Raw genomic sequence first — 14,077 nt, forward strand, 5'->3', positions numbered from 1 at the left:
CCACTTCACAGATCAGAAAATCAAGGTCCATAAAGTTTAAGCAACTTGTCTAAAGTCACACGGTTAGTAGGTGTGGAACTCAGAGACAGGTGTCCCCAGCTCTGATGTGACCACATTCACAGCATATGCCATGACTCCCCGTCACTACCCCCCACCTCCACCACCGAGCGAGGTAACCCTGAGGCTGAGGGCTGAGCACCATACAGTCCGGGAGCCTTCGCCCGTCGCCCTCCACCACTTACAGGGGGCCCTGGCCACGTGCTTCTATAAAGGCAAAGTCTCCGGGCGCCTGGGTGGCTCAGTGAGTTAAGCGTCCGACTCTGGATTTCAGCTCAGGTCATGATCTCACAGTTTGTGAGTTCGAGCCCTGCTGTGCTGACAGCTCGGAGCCTCTGCTTGGGATTCTCCTTCTGCCCCTCCTCACCTCCTCTCTCTCTGTCTCTCACAAAATAAATATATAAACTTTTTTTTTTTTTTAAGGCAGCATCTCAGCGGTTACAGGAGGAGACTGCATTCCACAAGCGCTTAGCCTGCGCCTGGCTCCGAGCGCACACTCGGTGATCGCTGGTTGTCTGGGAACCTGAGCCACAGGCACGGCCATCAGCAGAGAATGCGCCGGACACCCCAGCTCTGACGGCACACCACGGTGGCACCGGCAGCAGAGATGGTCAGTGGGGTGATGGACAGCTGCGCACGGCTGCGTTTCCCAAACCCCTAGACCTAAATGTTCGGTCATTTGGAGGCTGTATCAGTGTCCCCTTGGGACCCTGAGCCACATCCAGGCTGCAAGGGATGGAGCCTGAGGCCCCCAGTTTTCTCCGCACAGCAGAGCCATGAGCCGGGCACTCGCAGGGTCCTCTTGTGAGCTCTCTCCCAGTTCTGAGCTCCTCACAACCACGAGACACAGATGAGGAACCCGAAGCTCCCAGAAATCCTAAACTGTAGGTGCAGGGTTGCACAGCTGATGTGAGGAAAGGCTGGAGCCCGGACTTGAACCTGGATGCCTGTGGACCTTTCCAAGGCGATGCTGCCCTGGATTTCCTCAGGGGAAGAGGGGAGAGTGGCAGCCCCTGCTTCTTCCACCCACTGGACTGCTTTGCCATCCCTCTGGTGCACCACCTTCATCAGCTCCATGTTTAGGGAATGTACGCTCCTCGTGATGGCATCCAGGTCCTTTGCCGGCCATATCTTTCCTTTCCACACTCTCTAAGCTGGCTTCTTGTGTCCCTCACATGTCTCCACTTGTATCAGGAGCAGTGCCTGCAGTGTGACTCCTTGATTACCCTGACAGCTAAGCCCCACCTCTCCTCAGGGCTCACAGCAAACGGCCCCTCCTTTCTAGACCCTTCCGCACCCAGCATGCGGCACCACCTCTGCGCTCTGCCTTACCACCGGAACACTGAGGTTTGCTGACTTTACAACGTGCTGCAGACCAGGGGCTCTCAGTCCTTCCTGGTGGCACGGAGACTCATCTGGGAAGCCATTCCCTTCTAATTTCTTTTCTTCCAGTTTTACTGAGACAGAAGTGACATATAACATTGCATACATGTCAGGTGTCCCACATCACGGTTTGGTAAATGTATACAGTGTGAAGTGATCACCACAATCAGGTTAGTTCACACACCCATCACTTCACTTGCATACCGTGCTTCTCCTCATTGATGAGAACTCTTAAGATCTACACTCGTAGTAACTGTCAAATACACAGCACAGCGTCACCTTCGGTCTCCACACTGTGTATTACACTCCCAGAACTTACTCGTCCTCTAACTGGGAAGTCTGTACCTCTTGGCCACCTTCCCCCATCTCCCTCTTCCTCTGGCCACCACCGAGCTGTGCTCCGTTCCCATGGCTTAGGTTTTTGTTTTACATTTCACATGTAAGTGAGATCACACATTCTCAGTCTTTCTCCGTCTGACTTATCGCACTTAGCAGGATGCCCTCGAGATTCATCCGTGTTGTGGGGCACCTGAATTGCTCAGTCGGTTGAGCGGCCAACTCCTGGTTTCAGATCAGGTCATGATCTCACAGTTTGTGAATTTGAGCCCTGCATTAGGCTCTATGCTGTCGGTGTGGAGCCTGCTTGGGATTCTCTCTCTAAATAAATAAATACACTTACAAAAGATTCATCCACATTGTCACAAATGGCAGGACTTCCTTCTTCTTTCGGCTGAAGAGTATTCCACTGTATACAAAGACCACGTTTTCTTTATCCATTCATCCACACGTGGCCACCCAGGGTGTCTGCAGTGGACACCGGGGTGCGGACACCTCTTCAGGACAGTGATTACATCCTCAGATGCAGACTTGGTAGTTAAACTGTGGGATCCTGTGACAGTCGTCATTTTAAATGTTTGAAGAACCTCTCGGTGTTTCCCACGGTGCCGGCTCCTGTTGTTACCCTCCCCCCCCAACAATGCCCGAGGGTTCCCTTCCCTCCGCATCCTCGACAGCACTTGACATCTCTTGTCTTTTCGGTAATAGCCACTCTAAGGGGAGTGAGGTGATATCTCATTGTGGTTTTGATCAACCTGAGGAGCTTTTAATGAATACAGATGCCTGAGCTCCACTCCCCGATATTCTGTCTCAACGAGTTCTGGCTGCACCCAGGCAAACGTACATTGTTAAAGGCCCAAGTGTGTTTCTACTGCACAGGGTTGAAAACACAGGTTTGAGAGACAGGGGTATCACTTTGTAATGAGATGGTCTTTGGAGTCCAGCTTCTAGCGCTGCCTAAAGGGTCACCAACCCCGAGCTGCCAGCCTCACTTCCATCTTAATTTGCCTCTCGCTCTATAAGGATGGCGTGCAGTACGCACCCGGACCAGCCAATGCCACGGGATGTGGAAGTATCCCAGAGACCACAAATAACAGTAGCCTGCATTAGCCACGTGCCTACAACCAGCACGTAGTCTTCATGCACACGCGATGAACCCTCGGCGAATGCACCTGTTTCCATCACCAGCATCATCGTGCTGCCAGCCTCTCGCCGTGGCTGAGGCCATCTGGGCGCAGGTGCAAGGGCTCCGTCGCCCTCCAGGAGAAGCACATGGTTGGTCCGTAACATATTTTGTTAAATGGATGAGTCATCGACAAATAAATGTAGTCTTGGCTCCAGGGACAGACACCTGTTAACAGGTTTCTTTTTTCCCCAAAGCCTCCAGCAGAGAGCTAGAGGTCGAGTGGACCCTCAGAACAAAGGGTGATGGGGTGGAAGAGTTACCGGTCTAGAGGGAGCCTACATGCCCCGTGTTTTCATCTCCGAATTCTACATCAAGCCAGCACCCGTGTTGCCCTGCGACACGACTGCCCTTCGGGCCCACAGGATCCATTTTCTAATTACCTGCAGCTCGGAGCACAGCTGAGAGAGCGTTTCCTCCACAGCAAGGGACTCTAGGAAGAAAAAAAAAAGACGCAGAATAAAATGGCCGCACGCTGAAATGTTGCAGTTGCTAACTACAATACAAAGCATATGTTCAAGCTGGCAATCAAGTCACAGAAAGAAACATACAGCCTGAGGTCTCTCCTTCAAGCTCCTGAGGGCATATTTATAAAAAGGAGAAACCGGATTTGGAGCCTGGGGACCTCATACTAGATGAAGGTCCACAGCATCTCAGGGATGCTTTTCTGAGGAACAGAAGCCCCCACATTCACACAGCACTTTGTGGGGCTCAAAGCGATCCCACATTCTTCTGGGCTCTTGCAGGTCTATGCAAGCAGGTGTGGACCTCCAACCACATGTGGGCTCGGGTTTGGACTCCATCATACAGGGGAATTCTGGGAAGCACAGAGAAGTGGATGGCAGAGCTGAGCCCACCTCCCCTCACTCTGACACTGACAATCATCACATCCTTCCCTCCCATCCACGGAGGGGCCGCTGGTCTCACCTCTTATCAGCAGGAACCTCTGGCCTCTGGCCAGTGGTGATTTAATGTCTGCATCTGCCTGTCTTTGGACCCTTCCCCCGTTCTATGACACGGTCAGGGGTTCGTACTTGGCCACAGCACTGGGTCCCCTTAAAGCACTGCTGCCCGGATGAGTGGGACCCATCCGTCAGTACCTCCGGATCCTCACTGATGTCCTGATAAGCACGCGCCTTACCCCCCAGCACCTTCCTCAGGTCTGCGAGTCCCACCAGGCACAGAGGACTTCTGTCGTATTGAACATGACTGTGTCAGGGGCATCTGGCACATAGCAGACGCTTGATAAAAACATTATGGTGAGTGAATGAGCAAATAAACCCAGTTCCTTTGGGTAAAAAGTTAAAACCGCAAGTCAGCTTTCAGTGTACAATCTCCACTTTCCCTTTGGGTTGTATAAACTGGCTCTGATTTGGTGCATGCTTTTATGGTATGCAGATCATCTAAACTGGAAAAAAAAAAATTCAACCTTGCTACTGATTCAGAGTCGTGCCTGACTTGTCTGGAGGGTTAGAGCTGAAAAGTCCAGATGGCAAGATGGCACCCACCATTCATCAACCGCCCTGCACCCCTCCTGCACCCTGCATGCCGGGCACTGTGTACGAGGGGTCGAGGGGCCTCTGCTCTCAAAGACCCCGCATCTACTGGGGAAGAAAAACATGCAAGTAGGACATCACTGTCATGTGGTGTGTGCGATGCAGTAACAGACTATGTATGAGGCCGTGAATAACGCCAAAGCCAAGACCGTCTCAGCAGGTGTCTCGGGTGTGAGTGGGGAAGCTGAGGTACCCGGGCAGGTCTGCTCTTAACCTTGAACCAGGTTAAGGATCTTGCCTCTGTTCTGGAAGCAAAGGGTCGTCAGCAGAGGNCGGAAAAAAAAAAATTCAACTTTGCTACTGATTCAGAGTCGTGCCTGACTCGTCTGGAGGGTTAGAGCTGAAAAGTCCAGATGGCAAGATGGCACCCACCATTCATCAACCGCCCTGCACCCCTCCTGCACCCTGCATGCCGGGCACTGTGTACGAGGGGTCTGAGGGGCCTCTGCTCTCAAAGACCCCGCATCTACTGGGGAAGAAAAACATGCAAGTAGGACATCACTGTCATGTGGTGTGTGCGATGCAGTAACAGACTATGTATGAGGCCGTGAATAACGCCAAAGCCAAGACCGTCTCAGCAGGTGTCTCCGGTGTGAGTGGGGAAGCTGAGGTACCCGGGCAGGCCTGCTCTTAACCTTGAACCAGGCTAAGGATCTTGCCTCTGTTCTGGAAGCAAAGGGTCGTCAGCAGAGGACAGACAGCAGAATCACGCTGTCACCCTCTGTCAGTGAGTAGGAGGGCGGAAGGGGCCCTGCCCCGGGAGTCACCACAGCAGCTCTGTGCTCTCGTCTTGGTCCTGCGGTGCACTGCTGTGTGTGACCCTGAGCAGCCACTGCACCTCTCTGATCTCAGTTCCACTGTCAACAGAGAGGGATTCAGGCCCAATGATATCTATGTTGTCTGATGAGGTGCATGAAACAATCTGTCCCCAGAAAACCCAAGATGATGGCTGCTGAGAGGTTTCCATAATCATCCGGGTTAAAAAATATGTCATATATATTTATATACAAGTATATAAATACTTAGAAATCTATATTACATATAAANGTATATAATATATGTGTTCTTTTTTGGGTTGTTTTCCACTCTCGTAAATTGCAATCCTGTAACTGCAGCCTAATTTTTTAAAAAGGCTATAAACTGGCATTTTCCCTTAGCAAGCAACTCGACATTGTGTCCAGTAGTGCCCAGTGCATGCAGCAGGTGTCCAATAAGTGCCCAGTGGGTGAACGGAGAGGGGCCCCTGCCTTATCTTCCCTCAGGTGCACGTCCAAGACTCCCTCCTGCCAGAAGAAGGTGACACACAGACACACACCTGCAGCAGCATTTGCCACCGGGACGCTCAGAGAACATGCCGCTTTCCCCAGCCCGGCCCCAGCCCGGCCCCTTACCCAGCTCCGCGTGCGGCAGCTCGGGGACGTCCCTCATGATGCCCAGGAAGTAGGCGCGGAGCCCCCGGTAGGCGTGCAGGAGCAGGAAGCAGAGCCCCCGGTGCCACTTGTGTGCGCGCTGCATGCAGTTCTCCGAGGGCGCGTAGAAGCTCCCCTGTGGGCGGGACAGACCAGAGGCTGGGGCTCGGAGAACAGCGAGGGGCTCACGCTTCCAGGGAAAGGAGGGTTTGGGTCCCTGCCTCTCTGTGTGGGAAAGACACTGAGATCCGCCAAGCCTCTGTCTTGCACGTTCATAGCAAAATAATAATAATAATAATGACAATATTAATAGTAATATTAACAACTAATGAGGAGGAGGAGGGCACTGACCTGGAAGGTCTGTGATAAGCCAGTGGGACCCAGGCCCAAGTCTCAGTCCCGGGCCGCTGCACAGCACCCCACAGCAGATGGGGGCCGACGGAGGGTCTCCTCTCGCAGGGAGATGAGGAGTTTGCGGAGACCCTCCTGGCAGGCGGGTGAGTGGTCCAAAGAGAGAAAAACGTGCTGCTGTGAGATGTGGGCTTAGATACGCGACACTGGCAGGTGCATTTGGTGACAGACGGAACCCAAGTTGGCATCAGACGCTCCGTACGTTGCCTCTGCTCGCAGATGCGGGGAGCCTTAAACAGGTACAATGACCCAACTATGGTTTGTGTGATGAGGAAAAGGTGGCCAAGTCACGAGGTACCCGGAGGCCCAGGCACGATGGAAGAGAGGACACAGGCCAGCCCCGACTTGGGCACACACTCAAGAGAGAAGGGTGTCTTGGGGTGAATTTCAGGAGGGATTTGATTTGGGGGCAGAGAACGGAAGCCCCCAGGGAGGCCTTGGGCGGCAGAGGAGGAAGGCGCTGGGTCCTGGGCGGGAGAGCTCCACGGATGCGGGACCTTCCTGTCCATCTACGGCTCAAGTGGCCATGGAAGGACGCAAGTGGCTCTTCATGACCCCCTGGTGCCTGCTGGTCGTGCTGCAAGAACTCCGGAGGGCGAGCTGCCAGGATCCCCACCTCCGGGTGTCTGGTCCCCCCATTGCTGCCATCGGAGAGGACCGAGTCGGTTCACGGGGGCCAGGACAGGTCTGCTAGGGGCCGTGGCCATCTGCACCCATCTGCACTCCCAACGGTGCCTCGAGGGGAGAGCAGGCGATCACAGGTGCTCGCTCTAATCCCAGCATCATGATGAGTGGGTCACACAGGTGATACAAATCAGAAGAGCGGGATGGGGCTGTCCGGTCAGCTTCTGTCACCTAGCTCTGAGCGGTCATAAGGTCCCTAGGAAGAAGACTCTGAGACACAGTGGTGTCTGCAGGAGGCGCTCTCGGGAGCAACTCTGCGGGGGAGGAGGGCTGGGCACAGAGAGAGCCGCCCCGCACTGCCCTGCAGGACAACAGAGACCTCGGTCCATCCCACGGGCAGCGCTGGCACTGCAGGGCCGTGGGCCTCGGAGGAGGGGCCGTGCATCGCACCGTCGCACCCATGCACTGACCACTACCGAGAGTGGGGGACCCCGGCAGGAGGTGTGACCTCGGTCAGCAGCTCCCTCAGACACAGTGGACTCCAGAAAGGGACCTGGCCAATTGCTGTGGGCTCCCAGCATGGCTGGCAGCCTGAGGAACGAGTGACTCGGGCCTGAGGAGGGATGCGGGCAGCGTGCCACAGAGTCCGCTGGAGAGGCCTCACCCCTCCCCAGGGACTCCACTGAAACCTGGCTTTCCATTACGAGGCCACCAGGTCCCTCTGGATTTGAACTTATGAGACATGTTCAGTGAGGCTTGGAATGAAAAGACTCTTCCATTTCATAAGCAGAAAACTCAGTCGGCTAGGCACTCAGGGAATCCACATATTCCCATTTCTCACCCCTCCTATTCCGTGAAGATCAGAAGTCGGTGCAGTTGCAGAAAGGTGCACAGAGCCTGTGCATAGCGGAGTGTGCATGTTGGACCCCGGGGCCCAGGGAGCCAAAAGCAACCCACCGCTCGCGAAGCATCTGGGCATCCCCGTGATCTTGATCTCATTTGTTCTTCAGCAAACACCACACAAAGCAGATACTCTAATTCTGATTTTCAAAATTAGAATACACAAATGGTAAAAATCTCAGTGTTACCAAAAGAAACGATATAAAGTGCCTCATTCCCCAGAGTCCAGTAATTTCTTGTGGATCTTTCTAGGATACTTCCGTATGCACATGTGCATACATGTCTTATGTATGCACGTCCTGGAAACATACATAGATACACTCACATGTTGGAAAGGCTCCGGGAAGTTCTTCATGCCTAGCTTTTATCACTTATTGTGCCCCAAAGCTCTTTCTGATTAGATCAAATAATAAGTGGTAGGAACTCCAATTTCTGTTTCATAGATGAAAGATTGTGGCTCAAAGGATCAAATGACTTGTTCAAGGTCACCCCGCTTTGCCTGCAGACGAAATGATTCTCAAGTCCAGGTGCTAAATGGGGGCAGTTCTTTCTCAATGCGCCACATGCACCCTGAGACCGTGCCTCACAGAGGACAGATGTTCCGTGAAGCCTGCTTGCTTTGACTGAGGCGTTAATTTAAGTCCTGCCTGCAGTAGCTGTGACTAAGCAGAAATGAAAGCAGACATGGGATTAACAAAGGCATCAGATCCAGGGAGCTACGAGCCCCCAATCTGCTTCCTTCCAGCAGCCCTGAGCAGCCCGTTTTCTGGTCCTGACACCTGTTTGCCAACCCAATTTTCTTATCACCAATGCCTCCAGCTGAAAATGCTTCAGGACCCACTGAAGGCAAGGGACCTTAGAAGTCTGATGTTAACTTTCTCTTTTAAAACTACATACATATCCCATGAGGATTTTTCAAGAGACACATTAGGTAATCTTTGGGGCATCTTCAGAAGGCTGATTCGATATGATGATGGAGATAATCTGAAGCCAAAATGGTAATTGAACAAGAAATACTGAATAAAATCCATGGCCTGAGATTACTATGAACAAAACAAATCTTGTCCCCTGCAAAACAGTCAACAGCACAACTTTCGGGAAGTGAGTGGGCTGCATAGAAGACCCCATTGGCTGCTCCCCTCCATCCCCACCCCCAGGCCTGCAGAGCAAGTGCGGAAGGGCCTGTGCACCTGCACTGAGATTGCACAGAGCACGGCTGGAAAGCACAGTCTCCCCACACAAAGGACACTCGAGCCTGCCCTTTCCAAGAGCCGGGGACGGAAACCCTAAATGACACACAGGCCTCACATGGGGCCGGCAGAACATGAGGCAGCAAGTGAACCCACGATGGAGATCTCCAGGCCAGGGCCCACCACACAGCAGGGACAGAGCAAATGTAAAGAGCGAATGGCCATGACACAGTCTCTCACGGTAGCTGCTAAGGATCACAGGAAACTATTGCAATAGAACACGGATGTGTGCCATGTCCCAGGGTGAGGTCAGCGGGCACGAAAGGAACTTCTGCTCCCTCAGGATGCACCGAGGGGTATGCCTACAGATTACGCAGCTTGGACATCAACAGTGATCCTCTCAGAAACCTAAAAATGGATTTTTTTAATGTTTATTTATTTGGGGGGGAGAGAGAGTGAACGAGGTAGGGCAGAGAGAGAGGGAGAGAGAATCTTTAAAAACATTTCTTTTAATGTTTATTTTTGAGAGAGAGACAGTGTGAGTGGGGGAGGGGCAGAGAGAGAGGAAGATACAGAACCGGAAGCAGCTCCAGGCTCTGAGCTGTCAGCACAGAGCCCGATGTGGTGCTCGAACTGGTGAACTGCGAGATCGTGACCAGAGCTGAAGTCGGATGCTTAATGGACTGAACCACCCAGGTGCTCCTCTAAAAATAGATTTTAACTTAACTGGAGTCCCTTGGGAGCCCTGTTGAACCATGGTTTGGTTAGGACACAGAATCTGAAGTCCAACAGCTCTGTGCCTAGTCTGTGGATCAGCACTCACTAATGGCATGAGGGGTTAACCCCCTACCCTCTGAAGTGTCCATTTCAGATGAAAGATGGGGATAGTAATAAAGCCACGGTGCTTACCTAAGAGCCTGGTTTATATTCAGTACTTAATAGGTGTCAGTTAGGGAATGAAGGAAATATAAAGTGAAACTCCCAACAGAGAGGGCAAAGCTTGCCATCAACTCTGACCTTCTTATTAATGCCTCTCCCATTTCCATCTCCAGATCTAACTCCTGCCCTGGGTACTAGATCTCCATTCCAGAGTTCTGATCTGATAGCTTGCCTGTTGCTAAAGAAGTAGCTTAAAGAAGTGACTTGCTGTCCCCTTAATCCATCTCTTCCCTTTGGTCATCATTACAGACCCATTTGGCCCAATATTCACAAAAGCCTTGAATTCTCCCAGACTCCAGATTTCTTTCTCACCTGTAAGAAAGTCTTGAAGATTCTGTCTCTACCATGCTCTCGCTTTGGCCCTCGTTTGAGTCTATATTGCTCACTTTAATTATTAAAATGTCCTTCTCACGGGCCTCACCCCTCACCTTCCACCTGCGGCGCCAGTGTGTGCAAGTTAGTTCACAGTGTTACCCACTGTCTACAAGATAAAGTTCAGATTCCTGACTCTGGCATTCAGAGCCTTAAGCCCGACCACATTACCAGCTCATCTGCTGCTCTTATTGCCAACACAGCTCTCTTTGCTTTTCTCCTTTTAAGGGCCCATCCCCTGGCTGCCTGAAACTCACCACCAAGACTCGGGTCAAATGTCCTCTCCTCTGTGAAGCTTCTGCAGGCTCCTCCTCTGCTCTGCTCCTGCACACACCTCCTGAGACCACAGTGATACCCCCACCACCCTACCTGAACGCCCTGAGGGTACAAGTGGCTTGTCATTTGTCTTTGAACCTGAAACAGCACAAAGAGATTCAATGATGGAAGAAAGAAAGAAAGAAAGAAAGAAAGAAAGAAAGAAAGAAAGAAAGAAAGAAAGAAAGAAGGAAAGAAAGAAAGGAGAGAGAAAAGAAAGAAGACAAAGGAAAGAAAGAGAAAAGAAAGAAAAGAGAAAGGAAAAAAGGAAAATGAGAAACAAAACGAAAAGCAAAGCAAACAAATGAAAACAAAAGAAAAAAGAAAAGAGAAGAGAAGGAAAAAAAGAAAAGAAAAGAAGAGAAAAGAAAAGAAATGAGCTGTTGCTTCTTCTGGAGGTCATGACAACATCAAGGCAACACAGGCCTGGACTGAAGGTGCAAATCACCCTCCCCTCCCCCTTCCTTAGAACTGTAGGTTTTGGGTCGCCTGAGTGGTTCAGTTGGTTAAACGTCCTTTCGGCTCAGGTCACGATCTTGTGGTTTCTGAGTTCGAGCCCCACATCGGGCTCTGCATTGATGGTACGGAGCCTGCTTGGGATTCTTTCTCTCTGCCCCTCCCATGCTCACTTTCTTTCTCTTTCTCTCTCTCAAAATAAATAAATATACCACATCTTCTTAAAAAAAAAAAAAAAGAACCATGGGTTTTCACACAATTTTGGGATTGACACTGAAATTTGGGTTTGCTACCCTACCACAAACAAATCATGTTCTAGACCTTTATGTCCTATATAAACACACTCACTTACACTATATAGAAGATGTGTACACAATCTGATATTCACTGGGCACGTGGGAAGCATTGATAACTTTTCATTTAATTCAAACACACCCATGAAAGTGAGGTGCCACCCAAGTGCCCTTATGATCTAGTACTTCGGTTGATCTCCAATTTGTCTTATTACTTTGTCTTTCTGGATGGTTCAGCACTCAGCTGGGGAGAAGGTATTACATCTCAGTTGCCCTCACACCCGACAGTGGATCTGATCTCTGCTGATGAAGTCACAGGTGCTATGCTGCCTTGCTGTGGCAGCCTGAATGGCCTGGGTGCTCAGGACCGGAGGATGCAAGTGGGAGAGTCAGTCAGTGTTGGGGAGGGGTCCAGAGAAGACCAGTGGTCATCATTTTCATCCCTGATTCCTAAATATTGTTTCCTTTCCTGTTTATAAGCCTGTTCTAAACAGCACTTTTTGAAAGATACTGTTCTGATTCAGCTTGCTCCGAAATCACTGTGACATACATTTTCTTCTACTTGTATCTTGGGGGGCAAAGCCACAGACCCATAAACCTTCAGTGAACTTGGAATTACAGGATGACCTAGGGTCAAGAGGTCAGGTCTGACCCTTGCCACCCTCAGCTCTAACACCTTGGACAGGTACTAAGCTACCTTCATGGGTCAAGACTGAGGGGAAAGGGGAAAGTTCCACACCCTCCACAGAGCAAAACAAACATGCAGTGTCAGTCTTATGATTTTACAGGTAAAATTCCATGTGAATCCTTCCACTGATGTACTCAATGGGATTTTCTTTAGCAAACTGGTCAGTTACCATATTACCAAGAGATTTTTGACCTGTTTAGAACTTTAAAAGGTAATAATTCATTAGTAATGAAATAACTTGATATATTGACACTGGATAATGCATCACCATCTTGTAAGTTACCTTAATGGCTGTGATGCATTTTGGGTGAATGCCTATATTGCTGCTATTGATCTATTTGACTTTAGAGAGCTACACTTGCACATGGTAAGTATTATGATTGAGAGTCCCATTGGGTCTCTTTATATTCTTCACCAAGTCAATGGGGTTAGTGCATCATCATGATCCCAGTTATTCTCTATTTGGTGCCTCCTGGGTGCCCACCACCAAGCTATAAACACGCAGAGATGCAAATACATGGGTCCACCTAGAAGAAAATACCCTCTGTCTAGAGGAACCAAGGACACGACCCGTCACTGCAGGAAGGTGTCACACAGGACACACTGTACGATGCTGAGTGCGCGGAAGGGCGTGTAGGGGAGGCTTCCTAGAAAAAGAGGAGGCTGCAGCTGAGTGTTGAATGGTTAGGCAGAAAAGGGATGAGAGGGGGCATGCGAAGCACAAAAACCACCATAAGCAAAGATACAGAGCAAGCAAATGAACAAAATGCAGGGATGTACCTTCCATGCGATCCTGCTAGGGCACAGGAATCCAGGACACAGGTGGGATTTGGTCTCGGAGGGTCTGGCACATCATGCTCATCAGAACTCAAGTGCCAAGAACCCAGAGAAACATAAGAAATGTACAAAATGTGTGCTAGTGAGCTTGTCAGGGGAGATGGGGAGGCGTGTGCTGAGGCTCTGTTCTCGGACTCTGGCTTCTCACTAGTTGCTGCATCTGGTCATCCAAACCTTCAGGGAAGTTGAAATCATAATGTAAACTTATAACAGTGGAAATGAGCCCAGAGAGATTAAGTAAATGGCCCTGGGTCTCATTAAAGAAAACATGGCCCTTGGTCCCATAATTACTAAGAGATAAATCCAGGGTTCCCAACCTGCATAGCCATACTCTTTCATCCCACAGGACACTATTCTGAATTCACCAGAATCAAAGTCTTCCCGACCAAGGGTAAGACAGTGAGAACAGGGATAATGGCCTTTGGAAGCGTGGATTAGTCACGCAGCACGGGAAAGGTGGAGCGATTATTACTGCCATCCTCCAGAGGATGGTCGCAAGGCTACAAATTCCGACGCTCCTGCAGAATGAGTGAGCCGCCGGTCTTAGGGGTACACTGTGACCATTGAAACTGTTTCTGTTTTGGAAACTGGAGATGTGCACGGTCTCTTAAAGGTGTAAAATTCTATGCTTTTATGATTTTAATTATGAAAGGTATTAAATTCCTTCAGCTGACACTGGGGCAGATATCGACTCAGCAACTATAATTACACTCCTATGCGAGCTATGAAGTCTGTCTTGTGGGTTTGGCCCTTGTCTCTCCCCCTGGTACTTCTGGTGGGCTCTCTGTACATGCCTCATCCTGTAGGGAACCTGGGGACTAGACCAGAGAGGACCAGCACTGAACACGGATTCTACATTCTGATAGCAAACATACGAACACCCACGTGTTTCCTCATAAGCCTCCTTATCTGAGATGCACGGAGTACCCAGACCCATGTCCAAGAGCAAGGTGAGCAGAGCAACAGTTAAAGGTTGGTCCCAAAGGTAGATGATCAGAACAGGGCATGGCCAACATTTGAATGAGGTGAGCCTGATCCCAGAGCCACACACCTAACCACTGCCAATTCTTGCCTCCCTGGAGAGGATGCTCAGTGAATGTGAGCCCTCTCTTGGCCCCTGCTGAAAAC

At 50.6% G+C, this 14,077-nt stretch overlaps 1 protein-coding gene across 2 annotated transcripts in view; it reads right to left on the reverse strand.

The window, feature by feature from the left end:
* FAM135B (family with sequence similarity 135 member B) overlaps positions 1 to 14,077 on the reverse strand; it is a 274,520-nt gene that overhangs the window by 36,792 nt on the left and 223,651 nt on the right. For both annotated transcript variants that reach the window (XM_077749966.1, XM_077749967.1), the window contains exons 8-9: positions 5,907 to 6,060; positions 3,343 to 3,392 (exon numbers count right to left, since the gene is read on the reverse strand). In XM_077749966.1, coding sequence (XP_077606092.1) covers positions 3,343 to 3,392; positions 5,907 to 6,060 — 204 coding nt within the window. The remainder of the gene's footprint in view (positions 1 to 3,342; positions 3,393 to 5,906; positions 6,061 to 14,077) is intronic.

Source organism: Crocuta crocuta, unplaced genomic scaffold, assembly GCF_008692635.1.
Source record: "Crocuta crocuta isolate KB4526 unplaced genomic scaffold, BGI_CrCroc_1.0 scaffold119, whole genome shotgun sequence".
Lineage (NCBI taxonomy): Eukaryota > Metazoa > Chordata > Mammalia > Carnivora > Hyaenidae > Crocuta > Crocuta crocuta.